Raw genomic sequence first — 21,630 nt, forward strand, 5'->3', positions numbered from 1 at the left:
AGTATTGTGACGATATTAAGTCGGAGGAAACATAGAAAAGCCATATTTTCTGCTTTTCTGTTGATGGCTTAGGGCGCTTCTAGACTTAACGCCAGCTCCAGGGCATTAAGATCTTTTTTACATGGGAGGTACCAGCTAATAGCCCCATCAGCATGGCATTTCCACGTGAAGAGCTCTATTAGCCTTACGCAGGTTTGGACATGTGTTTTGGATGTGCTAATCCCATTAATGCATCGGGAGTTATACTAGTACATCCAACTGCACATCAAGCTGTGCACTAAGCTGAGTGCACTATATTTCATCGGCCCCGGTAATGGGTAGAGTTGTATAGAAAACCCTGCAAAAAAAAAAAACAAAAACAAAACAAAATACAAAAAGCTCCCATATTGTCTTAGGTCTATCTTAACACATGTTGCGTGTTGGCTTGACCCTCATAAAGCCATGAATAAGTGAAATACAATTAATACGAGTAAACTTCCCATTCCAGAGCCAAAGTGCTGCCAGCATTCAAACAGTAACAACCCTACCTATGAAAAAACACAGCAAATATTACACCAGACCCCAAAAACACCCATACACCTCCTATTAGAAAACCAGAACAAGCCAGGCTGCTAGAGATCCCTGCACAGGCCCTTCATACCAGCCGAATGCCTTACTTTGAGCACATGTGCAGAACACGGACGCATCCTTAACTAAGCCAGCATAGAGAGACTATAAATTGAAACGTGCAGACCAAAACTGAACTGGAAACCGCAAAAGCCACACTCTACATTTATTTATATACTTGTTTATAAAACTTATATTCTGAAATCTGTCAGCACAGCTGTCCGATGCAGATCACATAACACATTCAGAACAGGATATAAAACAGATATGACACACAACTTAGCATAGCCTTTAAAAACAAAAACTAAACATTTCTCTGCAGTTCACGTCTATAAGATCATAAGAGTAGCACCAATTAAACCTGCAAAGCTTCTTGAAACAGAGCTTTAAGACTTCTGCAGAATTTTCTTATCAGTTTCCTTTTTCAGATGACTTGGAAGGCTATTCCAAAGGGTTGGACCAAGGACAGAAACGCCTTTTTCTGAGTGCTGGATAAGTGACAGGTCTTTACAGTGGGAACTATTAACAGGTCTTGGTCCAATGATGAACTTTCTAGGCTTATAAGGAATTAGTCGTTTCCCTAGATATTTAGGATCCCCATTTTGATGGGTTTTAAATACCATCATAAGGCATTTAAACTTTATTCTCTGTATATGCAGTGCAACAGTGCAAAAACAGAATCATTCCTCATAAAATAATCAAATATAAAATTGATAGTAGGAAAACCATAGCTGTTGAATAAGAACATTCAGTAATTGGAAATTGTGTTTATGCGTTTTTAGAAACTAATAAAAATATTTCAAAACAGACACACAGACCCAATAATTAGAGCTAATAAGGATTTTAAAAACATTTTCTGCTCTCCATGCCTAGTACTTTTGATTCCCAGGTGCCCTAAAATTGTCTTAAGTTAGGAAGAGAAGAGCCAGGTTTATGCTTGTAGACTTTCTCCTCTCTCTTTCTCTTTCTCTCACATTCATAGAAATACTCAGTTACACAGGTGCCCGCTCTGGTGCGTACACCCTCTGTCACACAGGTACGTGCGTTCTCATTTGCGCTCACGCTTGTGTTTTCACTTTCTTGTCTTCCCCGTGCCCAATTAATCGAGCCCAGGGCTGCTGATGCTTCTCTTTCCAATTTAGGCCCACTGCACACCATTTCCTGTTTTGGGCCATATCGGTGGGAAGAAAGTCTGTGCCGCTACTGCTGCCCCCTCCCCCACCCTATGTGCTTCCATGAACTCTTTAGTCGTGCTCTGCCTGGGCTGTCAGCATAGTCAAGTTCAGGTAAGAGAAGGAGCGGGAAGGGCAGCTAGGCCGGCGGGAGACTGGAAAGTGCGGTGTCTTGCGGAGGATAGCGACACAACTGCCTATGCTTTGTGTTGCACTGGTTGAGAGCTGCTGGATTTATACATCTACCATGCTAGATTGCAAATCACTAAGGGCATAACTGAAGAAAAGTATATAAAGGAATCAGAAAATCTTTCAGCAGAGAGCTTCATCATATTATAGAAACCAGAAAAAGTGTTTATTTGGACATTTCAGGAGAAATTACCTTGAGGAAATTATTTACACTGGACAAATCTGAAATATAAAAATAAACAGATACCAAAGATTCTTGTTTTTAAATTAGTCAAGAGGAAGATAGAATTTATCAATATATCAAAAAATATGAGTTCTATAAAATGCCAATAAGATCCTTGGCTCTTCAGAGCTTCCACATAGCTACCATAGGGAAGTCTTCCTTGTATGCTGAAAAGGCACGTGCTTGTTTAGAAGAAATATACAGAGCTATGATGTGCCTTTGCAAAACACTAGAATAGAAAAATGGGTATCAGCAGATGCAGCCGTTGGAAGGATGGATCTTTGGGCTGCTGCTGATCTCACTGTATAAGCGATTGCTTTTTGTCCCATAGGATTGTTTGGGTCCAGGAGTGTTTTATAAAAGTCCCAAGTATTATTATTACTGGACATGTGTAGTGCTGTAAAGTTTCTGACTGCAGGATTTTATCATAGAATGGGATATTTCTTTACCATCCATTCCTGTTCTGGTAACGTCTACAACAGGACTGAACGCCTGAAGGTATCGGTTAGGAATCTGCTTTCCTTTGCAAACAAATGGTAATCTGAGCCACAGCAGCCATTTTCAATTTGGTTCATTTTATCCTGAAACGAATGCCCAGTCCCTCATGAAAACTTTTGAGTTTTTTGGAGTTTGTTTGGAAAAGAGTGCACGGTTTGCAAATGGCGCATGCAGTTTTCTTAAAACAAAACAAAAATGCCATAAACTGAAATTTGAGTGCAAAAAAGGCCAGAATGTGAATAAAACAAACCAAAACAAAAAAATGTGGCACGCATCCCTTTATGGGTCAGCTTCTGTCCCATACAAGGCTTTGTGGTATGTACTAGGCGCACATATATCATCCTAATAGACGTGGCAGAGCCAAATGTTCACAGAATCTGAGTACTGGAGAAGCGGTCAGATTGGGGAAGAGGAGTTCCCATGGCTGTGCCAGCTTTTGTTCTGCTGCTGGTCCGTTGTACTACTTTAGCACTTAATAGAACAGGAATTGATGGCAAAGAAAGATTTTTTTTCCTTTTATGTCTGCGTGAAGTGACTTTGAAACTGGGTTTCTCGTTACTAGGATACTGCTGAACTATAAATAGGTTGGTTTACAGAGCTCCATATGAAGACCCATCTCACTGTTGCAAAGTTAATAAGACAGTGTCTTGAGACAGAAGTATGTGGATTATAAGTCATTAGTACTGAAACCCTCATTTATAGAAGGGTAGGCAATCAGAGGTACCCTGGAGAGGGAGATTAGGGGCAACTCTCCTGGCCTCCCCATCCGCTTGGTAAATCCATTCCCAACACTATATAATTTCAGTATTCCAGTGCCCTGCTGCTCTTGATTGAACCCGGCCTGCACACCTTCCTAAGGACAGCCATGGTAGGCACTACATAATTTTGGGGTTTACGTGGTAAGGTGCCGGTATCCCGGGGTTGAATTTTGGCCAGGTGTGCTTTTTCCGGCCGTTGCATCCTCAGTGGGTGAAGAATATTTGGGAATCTACGTGACTGTTGGGCAGTTGAGTAGAGGTGACATCTTACCTTTTCCAGCACCTGTACCAGGGTTGGCAACTGGTCTTCCAGGCCAGTAGCAGGTCTGGTTTTTAGGATAGTTGTAGCATATGAATGAACCTGGTGGTTTTTATCGAATATATGCAGATCTCTCTCATGAGCATTCATTGTGAAAGCAGGCCTGTTTGTGGCACAGGAGGCCTGAACATCTGTATCGATTTGCTAGCTATGGCACTTCCGTGATGCGGCCGATACCTGTTCTCCAATTATTGCTGAATGTCTGTGTGTTGTTCAGTAGGCAGCAGAAACTCTCTATGCCTTCTCCCTGACTGCCTCCATTTCTCCTTGTGTATGTAATCTGTCACTCACCAGTGATTGCACAGGACAGCTACTACTTTGCCAATGTAATGGCCTAGCTGTGGGCTATAGGATGAAATATATTTTACAGTATGACCATAATAGATTTGATTCAAAATCAGGTTGTGTGTGTGTTTTTGTTTTTTTTTGGACCCAGCAGTTTCCTCGTGGTCTTTTGTACTTCTAGCTAAGTCATAAGCAGGGCAGGCATCTGGCACCACGAGCCTTCATTTGCAGCTACTCAGTACCTATTTTCCCCCTTCCTTTCCTAGTCTATTGTCTTATTCCTTTCCGTAGCCCTGTTTTAGCCTCTCCTGAGCCTCTCTTCTCTTCACACTGCATGGTATTTCTTTGGCACATGGTTGCTCTCTTCCATTTTGCTGGTTTGCTGATCTCTCTTATTGTACTTCTGCTGGTAGCTGACATGCAAAAGGCATGCAAACATGACTCTCCAGATCTGCAGCGGGAGGTTGTGTTCAGGGACATGCCATTGGCTAGTCGGACCATCAGTCCTCTACCAAATGCTGGCCCAGCCCAAAACAATTGTCGGCAGACCGCTCAGTTCAGTCCCTTGTATCTGTTGCACTCTGTGATTTGCATGGTTGTGAGAACTTTTGACCATTGGTGTTTCACGTCTTAACTGTAGCTGTTTATCATTTCAGCAGTATACCGAAGATCACTTATACTGAAAATACCTGTCGCCAATTAAATCATTGCGTCTTTGGTGCTTACATTGAGGCCGATGCAATAAAGTACGCTTGGCACAGTGCACAGTTTACCCCTCGGTTAAAATGTTCATTGGTAACTGTGCATGTTGCTTGGGGCCCTCGCATGGAAATCTCATGCTGATGGTGGCGTTAGTTATTACCCCCAGCGCAGTGAGGTGTGCAGGATTACCTCGTGGTTTCCTAACTCCCAGTCCGAGGATGAGTAAGGTTTCCAGGGCTAATAGCCTATGGGCAGAGCGGGAGTTCTGGTGCCAGGACCTGTAGTTGATATTTTATGCACAGAAAGCCTTTTCTTTGTGCGTGTTTTTAACTCCTGATGCATTCATACCATTAACTTACAGTTTTAACGTTCAGCTCTTGGTATCGGCCCCATTGTTGAGTAACATCTGAACCATTGGACTAATAAGTCTTGGATGTGCATGTTCATAAAAATAAAAACAATTCTCCTGATAGCCTAATAAAAGGTATAACCTGCAAAGAATATTGCTGGTATCCTAATACAAACCTCAGTCCTGCCTCACCATGATATTGGATAGTGTGAAGGCAGAATGAGTAATGTTTTAGGTTCAGATCCCTCAATCATGTTGTTTTTTTTTTTTTTTTCCGTTGCTGCTTGGATGGCAGGGCAGCATCCGTTGGTTACTCTCCAAAAATGAAGTTCTTGGACCCTGTGTACCCGGTGCTCAAATAGATCCTTGCCCCCGCCAGCCTATCCTGAATAAATATATCTGAGGGAATCTCTCTCATACATAGTGGTCATGAATATCCTGAAAACCCGTCTGGCTGGCTGGTCCCCAAAGGCCAGATTGAGAAGCACCGCACAAGTCTGTGTTTAGAGTCGTCTCTGCAGTTGCTCGTTATGCCTTTTTTTTTTGAAAATAAAGGCAGAGAGGGGGATAAACATTTCCCAGAAGGAGTGATTTTAAAATCTTCCCCCTCCCATTTCTTCATTCCCGTCTCTGTATGATTGCCCAAGTATGGCCCTGCAAGTTTTAGCCCTTTCAGGGGCTGAAAAGGATGTTGAGACAAAACGAATATTTTTTATATACTTTTTCGAGCCCCACTGCCTTTCTTTCATAGCTGGATAGGTGCATTGAGGCATAGAACTGCTTTAAATGGCTGGGGAGAGTTATAAGCAGTTAAATACAAGACTAAACGCCCATCTTTTGCCATTGACAATGTGAATTTAAATTATGCTTTGTCAGAGAAAACCCTTTTTACCAAATAGGTTGTGAAAAAGAACCTGTCTGCCTATCACGTCTTGCAATACAATTGATTATATTTAATGTAGTAGTACTAGATTTTCTTAAACACTAATTCTCCTCTCTTCCTGGCCCCATTTCTTCTTAAAACCTTTTCCCCCTCTAATAATCTTTTTCTTTTTTCCAGTCATTTTGGAATAAAATGTGCACCTTTTTTCTGCACCTCTTCATGCCTCAGCTGTTTGAATCTTATCCCATTGTATCTATAGGTATGAAGCCTGCCTGCACTGCTCATGGGGATCTGCACAGAAGTTTCTAGTTTTCCTTAGCATCTCTCAGAACAGTCTAATTAGAGCTTTCAGAAATGTTAAACACTGTTAGCTTATCTCCTTAGAAATGAAATAAAACTCAGGTAAAAAGGCGAAAGCTAGTTCTGCTGTACTTGTGACAGCAGTTCAGTTAATGCCTTTAACCTCTTGAGGTATGTGTGAGATTTTTTCACATATTTAGTGGAGTAGGTGTACAGGTTTTGACCCGCCAAACTGCAAGTTGCTCCTTTTGGTGTGATTAATGCATAATCGAGCAAGGAACAGATTTTCAGTGAGAGCTAGCTTAGAAGCATGGGTTTCATTAATTGCTTTTCACCTTTTAACAAAACATAGTTGTCTTGAATAGTATGTCTGCCCCTGTGATTCTTCCATGTTTGCAATTTAAGTGACCAAAGTCTCCAGAAATTCCTGGCTCTCCTTTCGCCACCACTGCCAGTCTGAGGCCAGGGTCTTATCTAGGCTGTCGGTGAGATAGGTTTAAGATTGGGCCTAACTCTGGACAGGTGAGTGGAAGAATACAAACCTCAAAGTAGCACAACCTGTGCAATTTTAATTGAGAGATAATTTTATTTTGTTTTGTATGATCAGTTTGCATGTTTGATATATGCTGCTGTGTGTTGTCCAGTGATCTGCCTAGAATGAGGTCTTGTATAGGTGGAATATAAAAAATGTTAAATAAAAAAAAATCTCAGGATGAAGCTTTCTTAAGAAAATTGTGAGTGAAATACAGGGAGTGGGCAAAAAGGTTGCGAAGCAAAGAATTGAGGGGATGGGAAGGAGGAGGAGAATATCAAGGCTTTTGGATCAGTTTGAGTCTTTGAGCACACAGTCATGAAAGGGAAGTGTGATACCAAAAGCAGCTCTTGCCCAGAGTACCATTTTGTTCAGCAGCTGCCCTGCTGAAACAAAAGAAATGCCATACTGGGTCAGACCAAAGGTCCATCAAACTCAGCTTGCTGTCTCTGACAGTGGTCAGTCCATGTCACAAATACCAGGCAGGGTTCCAAAGAATGGACCCAATCCTTCTTTCCAAATCTGCATAGTTAATGGTTCTCCATCGAAAAAAAAGGCACGAATCACCCATAACACATGGGTGTCATAATCCGTTAGAATGGACAAGGATCCAGCTCTGAGTTCAGTAAAAGTCTTACTGAGCATGCTCGGGAGATCCTGTGCACATGGTGCCTCATGAGCCCCTTGGTCTTTCTTCTGTTTTGCCTTTTGGTTTGTTTTTGGCCATTTTTCTGCCGCCTTGTAATTTTTTCTTGCCACTGACCTGGCAGCCCCTCAAAAGAACTTTTCAGTTCTAGAAGAAAAAAGTCAGATTATAGAGAAGCCCAAGGCAAATAATGCCATGGATTTAAGGCCTGAATTTATGGATGCCAATGCCAATTACAGATTCATTCTATCAGCTATTGCTGCCTGGCTCTGGATCATGATGCTGCCAACTGCTACAGTTGTGATAGGATGTCCCAGCAGATGCAGTAGTGCCATATCTGGAAAATGGAGGCCCTGGGGAGTGCACTTCCTGACAGAAGCCTGGCTCCATGATATGAAGCGGCAGGACAGTGGATCTACTCCTCATCCCAGTGCAGGAAGTTGGGGCTGGATGCCTCTCCCTCCAAATTCCACAAGTCAGGGAAAGATTTTGACCCCCCTTGCCCCCACCCACCCCATGGCACTGATTTCCCAGATTAGTCACAGGTCAGGAGTTCAGCGTGACATAGAAGATTACACCACCAGCTGTGGCACAGAGAAGGGTGCCCAAAGCATAAAGAGTCCCCTCTTGAGCTATCTTACTTGCCTAAACAAGCGGAACTGTCTTTGACCTGGAGGTGCGAAGTTGCCTCATCTGCATAGGTGCAGACGATCTCCATGGTGCTGAGTCACCCCTGGACCCAGCAATGTCTGTCAGCTTTCCTTTCTTCAGCTTGGAGTACCTCCTCAACATCATTTTATTTATCTTGCACTCTTCAGTGGGCAAGTTTAGATCATGTTACATATTAGAGGATCTACAGGACTCAACTAATAGAACCAAAAAGATTATAGTAAACAGAAAATAAGGCTATGTATAAAGGTGTAACATATGGTTTGTCCTCTTATTGATATTGTACAAGAATAGGTGTAATGTAGAGCTACATCCTTTTCTGAGCGGGCTGCCTAAAGTGCAGAAGTTTTTCTGTGATACGGAAGGAAGTGTCACCAGTGCACTTGGTCAGTCCTTTTGCTGGGCAGTGAGATGTAACCACCTAACTGGCACAGAGTACCTTGGAGCCAGCCACTACTACTTCTACAGTTTCGGCTCTAAGATCCTATTTGATATCATTGGCATTGGCAATCTTTAGTGAGGATGAACTGATTTTTGGTTTCTAAAGAGGATGTCTCTCCTCCAACTCTGACACAAAGGGTTCCTCATCCAGTGGGACCCCAGTTGTAAAAGTTAATAAAGAATTTTTACTTCCTTAAATCCTGAAGTCCAGAGGGAGGTTGGAATATCTCCTTTTCAAGAGAGAGGAATTTTTCACACATTGTGGAGCTGCTCAAAGCCCCCCCAGGGGCTCCTAGTGGTGGGAGTAAGCTCCCTCCTTGAAGTAGTAGATTTGCCCCATCCAAGGCAGTCCCTTCATTAGAAAGGGAAGAAGTGGGGTCAGTCCATTGAGATCATCAGAGGTCTCCCACCTCAGTCTCCCTCCTTGTTTCTGGGTCATGGCTCAGCGTGCCATCTGAGTAGGAAGAAGATTAAACGGGGATCCCTTCGGACACCTTACTGGGTTTGCTCCAACATACCTCTCTTTTGGGAAACCTTTTTTATTCATATTTCTTGGATAAGCTGGCAAATGGCACTGTCCGTCCACTGTCAGGAAGGAGCAGATCCAAGAGCAAATTTCTTCAAGCTTCCTTAATTTCTTCAACCTCTAGCAGACTCTGTTTCTATTCTGGTGCATAGACTCCTACAGATGAGGATATGGTAGATGTTTATATTCTGCCTTCTGGTGGCCCAAAAGCTTGACCTAAAGTATAGGGAGCAAGTCTCTCCAGAGTTTGGGGTGGTTCACCTACCATACCAGTTGATAGTGGTAGAATCAACTTTTGAAGCATGCAAAATGCATTTGTGATCACTCTAGCACAGCACCTGGGAAGGACCCTAAAGCATTGGATATGTTTGAGGGGGTGTCTTCCAGGGATCCATGCTTTAGTGTTTGGATTTTGACCCATCCAGCCGTATGTGGTTCAACATTTGCATGAATGCATGCAAAAGCTTGATATCTTTGATGGGTTTGTCAGACCCAGCACATGCAGACTTTCGTTGAGCAGTGGAGGACGTTGGGAAAATGTGAGAAGCGCTTGATCCGCTCTGGGTACGAGGCTTGTGATACCACAGCTAGGGCTTTTGCCACTTCCTTAGGGGCTTGAAGACTCATATGGCTGAGAGCAGGTAGCCTTTGTGAAGATGTGCCTAATCATCTGGCGGATAAACCCTGTCAAGGGACCATTGGTTTGACAACAAGGTGGACACAGACTTTGATTTTAAGGAGCACCAATCCACCCTGTAGTCATTGTCAGCGGCTGGCACCAACCTGATGACAGTAATATGAACGTTAAATCAAACTTTTCTTAGTTGTATTGATCTTGTGAATGTTTGCAAAGTGCATGTGTTCATCAAATTTTAGTGTTGGAGAATCTTGTGGACATTTTTTCTCATAGCATGATGTGCTGTAAGAATGGAGGTTGCTAGTGATAATGAGGTGTGAAATGCAGGTTTTATTTTATCTGTTGCTGTACAAATATATCCAGTTTTGGAATCCATTTAATGCAATATGCAAGATAAAAGGAAGTTGAAATAATAGATGGACTTGTTCTAGTTCTTTTAGGGATTCTTGGCTCTCTGCTTTGTTAGAACACAATAAACAAATAGATTGTTTAATAGTTTTATTGCTGGAAGTGAAATGTTTACTCCATAGAGAAGGATAAAAAATATGAAGAAGTACAATAGAATAGAATTGTTCTGTGCTTTCACTTAACTGTTTAGTTTGGTTAATAGGGTGATGTTAAAGCCATATTTGATTCCTTATTGTGAATGTAGAAGCCAATTCAAAACATCAGTCGAGTGTCTCATCACTAGAAGAGGTTAAATTGAACCTTTCTTGCAAATAAATGCGCGTATGGATTTGCTTTGTCCATCTTACACCAACGACTGGCTACTGTGCTAACCAAATACTTAAGTGCACTGAGGAGAATAACGGTGGTGAAATGGGTTAAGAGATGCTATTGCCAGGAATCCAAGGCACTGGTGGTGCTTACTGCTCATATGGCCAGATTTGGAACTGGGTAGGGCAGTGGTGAGGGTCAGCGCTGGAAATGCTGATCTGACATTGGGCGCCAGTAAGTGCAACCATGGTAGTAGTGGGGTCCCAGTGTTGGTTGTGTTTGCTGTGATGGAAATCATTGGAGTCTCAGGTTTAGGCACCACTCAGCTTTTATTGTGGCGACAAGGCTTGGTTTGTTTATTAAAACACTTTTATACAGTGTTATCTAGAATGCTAAGTGGTTACAACATGTATATTCGTAAAATTAAAGAAAGTCATATTAAAAACAAATGATGTAACATTATAAAAGAGTTTCCCTTACCTTCAGTTCGGATGTAACCACTAATACCGGCATAGAAAAGAATTAAATACATAAATAAATAAATATTGAAAGAAAGGATCTCTTAAAAAGGGGAGTCTTTAATGTTTTTTTTAAAGGTCTTAAAAACTTACTTTCTTAATGCAGCTGGCAAAAGCATTCCACAAGATCGGGCCTGCTAAAGTGAACAATCTTTCATGAGTCCACAGGCTGAACCTGATGATGTGTTGGAATTTCTAACAGGCCCATACAGCGGAAAGTCCTTTGTGGCCTATAGATTGAGAGCCCACACACTGTGGGGCCTCGCTGTATAATGCCTTATGGATCAGAGTTAAGGCTTTATAAGAGACCAAAATAGGTGTGATGTGGTCAAATTGCGATGCCCCAGTTAAGATATGGGCTGCAGAATTTTGAATATGTAATGCCCGTAAGCTTGAAATTCCTAGGTAAATGATGTTGTAATAGTCAATACCCATAAGAATCAAAGCCTGTAACACTATATGGAAATTGTTCATCTCCAGAAATGGTTAGGAGAGGATGTTGGGCCATGCTCTTAAACTATCCCCTCTCTACCACCACCTCGGTGCTTCCCTCTCTCTGGCCAGCAGGTGGCACACTGGGGAGAGTGGTGGCAGTGAAGCGAGTATTACTTTTATCGTTGATTCCATGATGGGAGGAGAGGTCCATGTTGGGGGTTGGACCCAGGAGGGGAAGAGCCATCTTTTGCTCTGAAGGATCCTTGTGGGGAGAAGGAAGGAAGTGTCTTTTTTTGGCTTTCTGGGACTTAGAGGCAGGGTTGGGAAAGGAGTGAGAACTGCAGAGGAGGAGGAGAGGAAGAGATGAGTGGATTGGAGAGGAGAGAGGAATGCGCTTGGGTGAGTGGGAGGAATGGAAGGTTTGGATGGGGGGGGGGGGGCTCGCACTGGGGTAGATTGGGGTACAGGGTGTGCATGAACTAGGGAAGAAATAGTCACCGTATACTCTCACCATCCAAAACAAATTATTGGGTCGCAGGAGTACACGGTGAGAGTATTTTGTTCTTTTAAGTTGCCACACAATCCTAGATTTGTAAATATATTTTCTGAATCCAATGGAAGAGTTTGCAAGTTGATTCATTTTTGGAAGCTTATCTATTGGTTGGTTTATCACTATACAATAATGAAACCTTCCCCATTATGGAAATAACAATGAGATGGACCTTGAGCATCTTAGCTAAAATAGACAGGACTCTCTTACAAGCTCAGCTAGCAGAACAGCCTTTTATGCAGACTGCAGCTGCTATCTCAGGATCTTAAAAGTTCAAGATTTTTACAGTCTATTCACAAATCATAGTACAATGACAATTTTAATTTTACATTGCATTCTGATTAATTTTTACTACAGTATTGTGCTGAATGTAGCAATAAAAAGGAACTGCATAAAACTAGTGTCTATTCAGCTGTTGGAATGTACTTGTAAACCATCATTGGCAATGGGAAACACAACTGTTTCAAAATATAAGAACCTACGTTTGTCATACTGGATCAGACCGAGGGAACTTCAAGCCCAGTATCTTGTTTTCAACAGCCCTAACCTCTTTATCCTGTCTTTAGGAGGAGCCGTTCCAATCCCTTTATCATTTTGGTTGTTTCCTGTTCAGCTATATCTTTTTTGAGATGTGGTGACTATGGTATGATCTCACCATGAAGCAATACAGGAGTATTATGACATTCTCTGTTTTTTTCTCCCTTCCTAATTCCTAACATTGTTTGCTTTTTTGACTGCTGCCTCACATTGAGGTGAGGATTTCAATGTATTATCTATAGCAGGGGTCGGGAACCCATGGCTCGCGAGCCAGATATGGCTCTTTTGAGGGCTGCATCTGGCTCGCAGACAGTCGCCACACTTTCCCGCTGACCCAGCTGCTCCCCGGTCCTCCTCCGCCCGGGCTTAAAATGCTGTCAGCCCGGGCGGAACGCGGCAGGACAGCTGGAGTCAGCGGCACCGGCGTGCTCTCTTCGCCCCCCCCTCCCTTGCGGCCCGGAAGAGGAAGTGAAGAGTATCGGGTGCCTGCGCGGCAAGAAGAGGCCACGCTAGTGCGCTCGGCATCGGCCCGAAGAAAAGAAGACTGCAGCGCGGCTCGGAGGAAAATGAAGAGGTTCAGCCGCGGCCGATGGGACTCCGCCTCCGCGAGGGCTGAAAATGAAGAGGTTAGCGTTGGGAGGAGGAGGCTGCTGCTGCCGCGAGTTCCCGGGGTGGGGGGGAGAGAGAGTGAATGAGCGAGCAAGCATGTGTGTTTGCTCGCTCATTCACTCTGTCTCTCCCTCACCCCGGGAACTCGCGGCAGCAGCAGCCTCCTCCCAACGCTAACCTCTTCATTTTCAGCCCTCGCGGAGGCGGAGTCCCATCGGCCGCAGCTGAACCTCTTCATTTTCCTCCGAGCCGCGCTGCAGTCTTCTTTTCTTCGGGCCGATGCCGAGCGCACTAGCGTGGCTTCTTCTTGCCGCGCAGGCACCCGATACTCTTCACTTCCTCTTCCGGGCCGCGAGGGGGGGCCTGTGTGTGTGAGAGAGAGAGAGTGAGAGATTGCATGTATGTGAATGATTGAGAGCCTGTACATGTGAAAGAGAGTATGTCTGTGATTGAGAGCCTGCCTGTGAGAGAGAGAGAGAACATGAATGTAAGTTTACCATTGGGAACCTGTTTGTGTAAGTTTGTGATTGAAAACCTGTTTGTGTGAAAGAGTATGTGTGTATGATTGAGATCCTTTGTGTGTGAGAGAAATCATGTGTATGTATGATTAAGAGCCTGTGTGTATAAGTAAGAAAGAGATCATGTGTGTCTGTGTGTGATTGAGAGCTGGTTTAGGTGATGGAGCATGTGAATATGTGATTGAGAGCCTGTGTTTAAATGAGAGAGAGAGACCATGTGTGTCTGTGTGTGATTGAGAGCTGATTTAGGTGAGGGAGCATGTGAGTATGTGATTGAGAGCCTGTGTGTAAATGAGAGAAAGAGAGGACATGTTTGTAAGCATGTGAATGAGTCTGTGTGTGAGAGAAAAAGACAGCATGTATTTATGTGATTGAAAGCCTGTGTGTGTGTGTAAGCGTGAAAAGATAGACAGCATGTGTGTAAATGTGTAATTAAGAGCCTATATAAGTGAGTGAGAAAAAACGTGTATATGTGAGTACTGAGAGCATGTATGTATAGGTGTGTCATTGAGAGCCAGTGTGAGAGAGAGCGCTGGTATGTGACTGAGAGAGGAGAAAGTTCCAAGCAAACCACCCCACCTCCTGCTAATTCAGAACAATCTCAGGACACCTGGATATCAAACGTTCCCAGGTATGCAGAGCAAAAAAATGTTTGTATCCTTATTTTTCATTACTGGGTCTTTGTGTCTGCTATTTTGAAATATTTTGTTGGTATCTGGAAATGTTTTATATGAGTTTTTAATTATTGGATATTCCACTCATCAGCTGTTTCGAAATATGTTCTTTTTGTTAGTACAGTTTTACTGCTGATGATTTTATATTTCTTGATTTGTTTTATAAGGATGGGTGATGTTTCTTTTTTCCTTTGTTACACTGCATACAGAGACTCTGGCTTGTTGCAGTTTCCAATTCAGTTTTTGTCTGCATGCTTCTTGTTATGCGTTTTGGTCTCTTTATTCTATGTTAGGTGAGGGACAGCACGTGATTCAGGTGAGGTTTTCTGCTGGCGTGTAGTTTCTGTGTAGGACTCTATAGCAGCCTGACTTGGTCCGTTTTCCTAATAGGAGATGTATTGGTGTCTTAAGGCCTGGTGTAATATTTTCAGAGACTTATTGTACTTTAAAAGTGTGATCTTACATAAAATGCACACATTTACTTATATTTAGTTTTAAACATATTGTATGGCTCTCATGGAATTACATTTTAAAATATGTGGCGTTTATGGCTCTCTCAGCCAAAAAGGTTCCTGACCCCTGATCTATAGTGACACCCACATCAGTTTCCTGGGTTATAACTCCCAATATGGAACTTAAAATCATTTAACTGCAGTGTGGTTATTTTTCCCTATGTGCATCACTTTACACTTGTCCACAATAAAATCCATCTGCCATTTGGATGCCCAGTCTAGCAAGGCGTTCTGCAATTTCTTGCAATCTGCTTGTGATTTCATTACTCTGAATATTTTTGTCTCATCTGAAAATTTGATAATTTCATTTGTCATCCCCTTTAATAAATATATTAAAATAGCACCGGTCCCAGTACAGATCCTTGAGGCACTCCACTGTTCACCTTTCTCCACTGAGAAAACTGACCATTTATTTCTACTCTTTCCTTTTAACTAGTTTGAAATCCACAATAGGACATGTCTCTCTTTTTTTAATTTAATTTTATTTTTCTTAGGAGTCTCTCATAGGGTTCTTGTCAACGCCTTCTGAAAATACAAATTGTAGTATATCCACTGGATCACCTTTATTCAAATGTTTATTAACTTCTTCAAAAATATATGTAGCAGATTGGTGAGACCAGAATTCACTTGTGTAAATTCATGCTGGTTGTGTCCCATTAAACCATGCCTTTCTATATTTTCTATGATTTTAATTTTTAGTTTCTATACATTTTTTCCTGACACTGAAGTCAGGCTCATGTGTCTATATAGTTTCCCGGATGAACCCTGGAGATTGACTACCCTCAATCTTTAGATCTAATAGACAATTTTAATGATAGGTTGCAATTACTAGTAATAGGCTTGCAATTTAATTGTGTTCTTTCAGAGCTCTAGGTTGTAAACATCTGGTCCAGGCAATTTGCTGCTACTTTAGTTTTGTTAGTCTGCCCTATTACAAACTCTAGGTTCACCATGATTTGTTTCATTTCTTCCAAATCATTGCCATTAAATACAATTTCTAGCACAGGTATCTCCCCAAACCTTTCTTCTTAAACACAAAGCAAAGAATTAATTTAGTATTTCCACTATGGCCTTGTCTTCCCTAAGTGCCCCTTTAACTCCTTGATTATCTAATGGTCCAACTGAGTCCCTCACAGACTTCCTGCTTTGGATATATTTAAAAAAGGTTTTATGAGTTTTGCCTCTATGGCCAGCTTCTTTTCAAATTCTTTTTTTGCATGCTTTATCAATGTTTTACATATAATTTGCTAAAGCTTATGCTTTTTCCTATTTTCTTTAGTTTGTTTCTTTTTCCAATTTTTGAAAGAAGTTCTTCTTTTCACTTCATCTTTTAACCATGCCAGCAGTCATTAGGCCTTCCACCTTTTCTAATGTGTGGAATACATCTTGTCTGGGCTTCCAAGATGGTATTTTTAAACAATGCTCACACCTGCTGTACCCTCTTTACCTTTGTAGCAGCACCTTTTTGGTTTCTTTTCTAACTATTTTCCTCATAAAGTAATCATGTTCAAATTACTGTCACATTGCACCCACTGGAATAAGTGGGTTCTAAAAATGATTAAATAAGTTGATTTAATGTGGAAGGGTGGAGACATCCAGCCCATTCTTGTATTTACTTTTTACTCTGACCTTTTGCTGGCCACTCAAGCTCTCTAAACTCAGGTTTAGATTATGAAGTCTTTGGAGTAGAGCTGTGTACCAGGGTATACGCTAATATTTGTACTGAATGTTATTGGTAGCACTTCCTTGGGCAGAACTAGATGTTTGTTTGGATTTCCATCTTTGGGAAGTTTGAGGTACAGATGTCACGCGTGCTACAGGTTGTAAGAAACTAGAAGTAGAGCCTTTTTGTGGGCCGCCCCTTCCTTTGGAATGGCCTCCCGGTGGAGATTAGGCAGCTTCAGGATTATCGTGTTTTCCGAAAACAGGTTAAAGGCTTCTATATTTAACCTTGTCTAATTTTAATTTCTGATTGCTTAAAAAATTATTTTTCATGCTGTTTTAAACTGTGTATTTCTTGTCAACCATCCAGAACAAGTGTCAGGTAATGGGCGGGTTAAAAATTACCATAAATACATTTTTTATGCTGTTTTTTTTTTTCTCTTGATATAAAACTAATTTTATGAATTCATTGTGGAATCTGCTATAATTTAATTTGCGATACCATTAAAGAAATCACTATTGCACTTTAAATTTTTTTTTTTTTTTCTTGGATGGAAGCTGCAAGTGGTCAAATTCTACAAAAATCTACATAAGACAGATTTTGCTTTGACAAAGTTGCTTCAAAGTGCAGTTTTCCCATGATGAAATAAAACCACTAAAATCTACTTCTAAAATGCCTCAGAAATATATATTTTCAAAGCTGCGGCTTGCTGACCAAGCCTGGTGGTATTGTTTTCTCTCTCCTGAAGCACTAAATGCTGGACTCAAAATGTTAGTTGAAGTCTGCCCTGGACCCAGCATATTCAGCCTCCTGGTGATGCAGACCTTGTTTTCTGCCAGCCTGTGCCACCCCCGTAATTCTGTGCAAATGATAAACCAGTCCATCATTTTTGGTAACTTTATTTATAGCTTCCTAGTGTGTGTTTGAGTTCTGTTTTGGTTGACAACGCCATTCAGCTGCTGCCCGCAAATCTAAAGCTGAGCAGGATTCTGAAGGATTGGTTTAACATCCGGCCAGCGTGTCACTGTGAGATGTCCGTACATTCCCTCATGTGGTCTGCTGAAGGAGCCGTGGCAACCGACAGTCTTAATTTTCCAAAGTGATGTCTTCTCTTCATCCCATGTCTTTCTACTAGAGGGGGGGCCAATTCAGTCTTTATCTGCTGGCATTTACTGTTACTGCACATCGAGGTAGTCGAACGTTTTGGCTTACATTTGTAGTACTTTGTCATTGTGGTTTTCACTCAGTCCCTTGTGAGAAATACAGAATAAGGCTTTAGCATCAAAACTGAGTTTTATGTTTGTATTAGGAAGAAAAGTTTGTCATTTACAAAGCCCCCCCCCCCCCAAAAAAAAACAAAAACCCAAAAAACTCCTCCTAGCAGGGGAGTTGCATTTTAAGCAACAAAACAGCTGTGTATGAGCTGGAAAATGACTGGCTCGAGTTACATGTTCATTACTTTTGCTTGTACATGACCGCTCACAACAGGATTTATCATGGTATATTGAATCTCTTAGTTTGTGTTGTGGTAAAACATTAAAGCTAAAGAAAATAGAACAAATAATTGCCTAGCTGATTGATATCTTAGTTTTTCTGAATTGATTTTCTTACACTGAAGTAATGTTTGATGGCTTTTTAGTGATACTTTAAACTATGGTTTTACAGGCATATAAAGGAGGACGTGAATGAACAGAGAATATCTCCTCAGTGCCGCATGCCTGAGCAGTTCAAGTTTCAACGTTGATCAAGGGCTGGAGGGGCTCGTGCCTCAGACTAAACCTCTCAGTACTGCTATTCTGCCAGCAGGAGTGTCTGTAGCAGCAAGCTTTCTCCCCACACCCGACCAGAGCTTGTATGCATCACTGCAGCCTGCCCGACATCTGCTTTTGTTGTCTGACACACTGAACCCTGTAGTCAAGCCATGGTGCCAACCACCAATATGAAAAAAAAAAATATAGAGCTAAGTTTGAGCTTCTATAAAACTAAGATCAGGCAGATTTGTGTTTGTATATCAAAGATCTATAGCACTGCTTCACACTCATGTATATTGTGGTCATCCTGAAAACCCGGCTGACTAGGAGGCACTCCAGGACCAGTTTGTGAAACGCTGGTCTGTATGATAACCATTTAGGCCTGTTGGTGAAAACTTGTACCAAAGCTATAGTACGTCTGATGGTATAAACCTGTTACTCCACATCCTTTAGCTATTACTGTAACGGTACCTTCACCAGCACATCTTGTTGTGAAACTTGGTTTTTCTGACTCCTTGACACACTCAAAAACAACCCCTGTTTTTTTGTTTGCAGATATATGGAGCCTAGGTGTCATTCTTTTCATGTTGGTATGTGGAACTCCTCCATTCCAAGAAGCAAATGACAGTGAAACTCTGACCATGATCATGGACTGTAAATACACGGTGCCTGTGCACGTATCCAAAGACTGTAAAGAGTAAGTAGAAGCATGAGTGCTGAGGCTGGAGGAGACCTGACCTGTCTGTCCAGCATAATGATTTGTTCTCTTGCAGGGAGAGCCGTACATAGCTCCAGGTGTGCTCTTGATCTGATCTCATTACAGTATGGTCATCCTGTTTTCATCTGACATCCTAATCTCCATATACCACACTGGGGAGGGAAGCGAACTACTGTGAAAAAAACTAGAAAAAATCGGCTGAAAGGATTAATTGATGTCAACACTATTTTTTTTTAAATTGGTTATGCATTTTATATTGGAAAAACTGACCTGTAGTGATAGAAACAGAACTTGCTGTTTTGGTTGTTTTGTGGTTGTCTACGGAGGGGACACCATTGGTCAAATAACTTCTTTTGGTCACCATTTGTTTGCCGTATTATCACTTTACTCTCCTCTTGCTCCAGCGGCTTCATTTTTATAACCAGATCTTTCCTTGCCCGATATATTAATTTAAGACACCTAAATGCACTCTAATTATATCAGAGTGGTAGGAAAAATGCTGAACTTTGCTTTCCTTGGCACACAGCACTGGTAGAGGACCTGAGACTTTATACTGCCAGGTACCTGTCATGTCCAAGGGGGTGCAGCATCAGCAGGATTCATATCTCATCACCTGACAGCCCTAACAAAGTTCTGGACATGGAGCCCTTCATTTTTCTCAGCTGCTGTCTAGCTGACTATGGTTAGCTTATTTTCTGTGAGCTGAATGAGGAGTTTTTAATCCTAGTGATGTAGTAATGTTGCTGCTCTATGCTGCCTTTCGATAATTAGGATTGTACTGGTCCTAGACTGTGTATGTATGTGGTGGGGGGTCTGTCAGACAGACACCACCACTTGACTTGTGGAATGTTTTTCTAAAGCTGCCCAGCTGATGCTTTCACTTTATAGTGCTTTTCAACAGGTATTCTATTGAACTGCTTCTCTCGTGTAAGCTTTCGGGCAGTGTGGACAGTCTGGAGTAATACAACAGACATCTTCCAAAGACCAGGCCTGAGAGGTCTCCACTGTGCACGTATTGCAGTGTATTTTTTGTTGGTCCTTGAGAATGTTTCACAACCTTGAGACTCTGAGTAATAAAAAAAAATCGGACTTGAAGCAGGAAGACTGTAGTCACTGTTGGATTTGTTTTTAGCAATTAACACTGTGGAACCTCACAGATGGTCCAACAGAAATGGGATGTGTGTCCTGATCTAATGGAGATCCATCTCAGACTGGCTTGATAAATGATCCCCAGCCTTGGCTCACCCTTAGAATTCACTTCCTACCTTCCTGTACCTTCTCTCCAGAACATCTCTGGCTAAAATCCTGTGCCTATGCAGATTTCATACATTTCAAATTCATGCTGACTTCCTTTCCGTCTGCTATTGCACTTGCCAAGTAAGACTGCTGTGTCCATCTAACAAACTGTTGCATCCAACCCTTCCTGTCTCTTTGCCAAACTCCATACCCTCCTCAAACATCTTTCGCTTCCCTCCCCAGTGTGGCTGAAAGGCAGTCTCTGCCCAGACTATGACTAACTACTTCATGACAATTTCCTAGTGTGTAGCCAGATGGACTCAGGACCAGTGAGTATTGTGCTCTTCTGCTAGCAGATGGTAGACGGAGTCAGATTTCAAAGCTGACGTCACTCTAGATATATCCCTGAGGTAACCTCAGGTCTTCAGTATCTCTCCGACTTCTAGCAGATGCGGACACTATCCCACACACTTGAATAGTGTTAAGAATTACAGCAAAGAAGAAACAAAATTTACCTTAAAGAAGATCGAGCCCCGCTCTCCTGCAGTGATACCTAAGGGTCCCTCCACCAGTCGAGAATTCCTGAAGTGATCTCCGATATCCCTCAGAGGTGTGCCTTAGTCTGGTAGCCGGTTCCCGGCGTGGACTTTACCCACAGTGTGGCTGAAAGGCAGCGGATGCAGAATTAAGCGGTGAAGGTAATTCCTTCTCTCCCCGCAGCTGGAGACCATCCGGCACACGATTGGTAAGCGCCGAGACCAGGTAAGAAAAAATCTTTAAATTCAGGTCTCCGGTCTCCAGAGCTCGGATTGCTGTACCAAATTCTTCTTCCCACGAGGTTAAAAGGGAACACCGATAAGATTGAGCAGCCTTGGTTGGGCTAGGTCCCGATCTGGTGCAAGGGTCCACACATGTGGAGACCCTCTTGGGGGCGACATCCCTCCCCTGAGGAGAAGGAAACTGATGGAACAATTACGACAGTTGGCCAATGCGTGCTCCAAAGTATGGGACTATCTTTTAAGTCCTCTGCCTCATGGCATCAACTCTGGAGGTCATCCCGTGGGCAAGGGCCGATATGCGACCGCTTCAGCGCTCCTTACTGTCACGATGGAATCCACTGTCCCAGGACTACTCAATTTGCCTCCAACTACCAGCAGAGGTACATTCTCAGCTCCAGTGGTGGATACAGGAAGACCACCTAAGCAGAGGAGTAAGCCTATCCCCACCGAACTGGACCTTGCTCATCATGGATGCGAGCCTCCGAGGGTGGGGAGCCCATTGTCAGGAACGGACGGCCCAGAGACAGTGGAACAAGGAAGAGGCGGAATGGAACATAAACCGCCTGGAAGCTCGAGCAGTCAGACTAGCATGCCTGCAATTCAGCCACAGAATCTGAGGCAAAGCGATTCAAGTAATGTCGGACAACGCTACAACAGTTGCTTACAACAACCGTCAGG

At 42.5% G+C, this 21,630-nt stretch overlaps 1 protein-coding gene across 1 annotated transcript in view; it reads left to right on the top strand.

Annotated features, from left to right (window-relative positions):
- The window catches only part of SNRK (SNF related kinase), an 81,864-nt gene that overhangs the window by 32,736 nt on the left and 27,498 nt on the right, over nt 1-21,630 (top strand). The window contains exon 2 of the mRNA XM_029589376.1: nt 18,775-18,916. Coding sequence (XP_029445236.1) covers nt 18,775-18,916 — 142 coding nt within the window. The remainder of the gene's footprint in view (nt 1-18,774; nt 18,917-21,630) is intronic.

Source organism: Rhinatrema bivittatum, chromosome 2 (genome assembly GCF_901001135.1).
Source record: "Rhinatrema bivittatum chromosome 2, aRhiBiv1.1, whole genome shotgun sequence".
NCBI lineage: Eukaryota > Metazoa > Chordata > Amphibia > Gymnophiona > Rhinatrematidae > Rhinatrema > Rhinatrema bivittatum.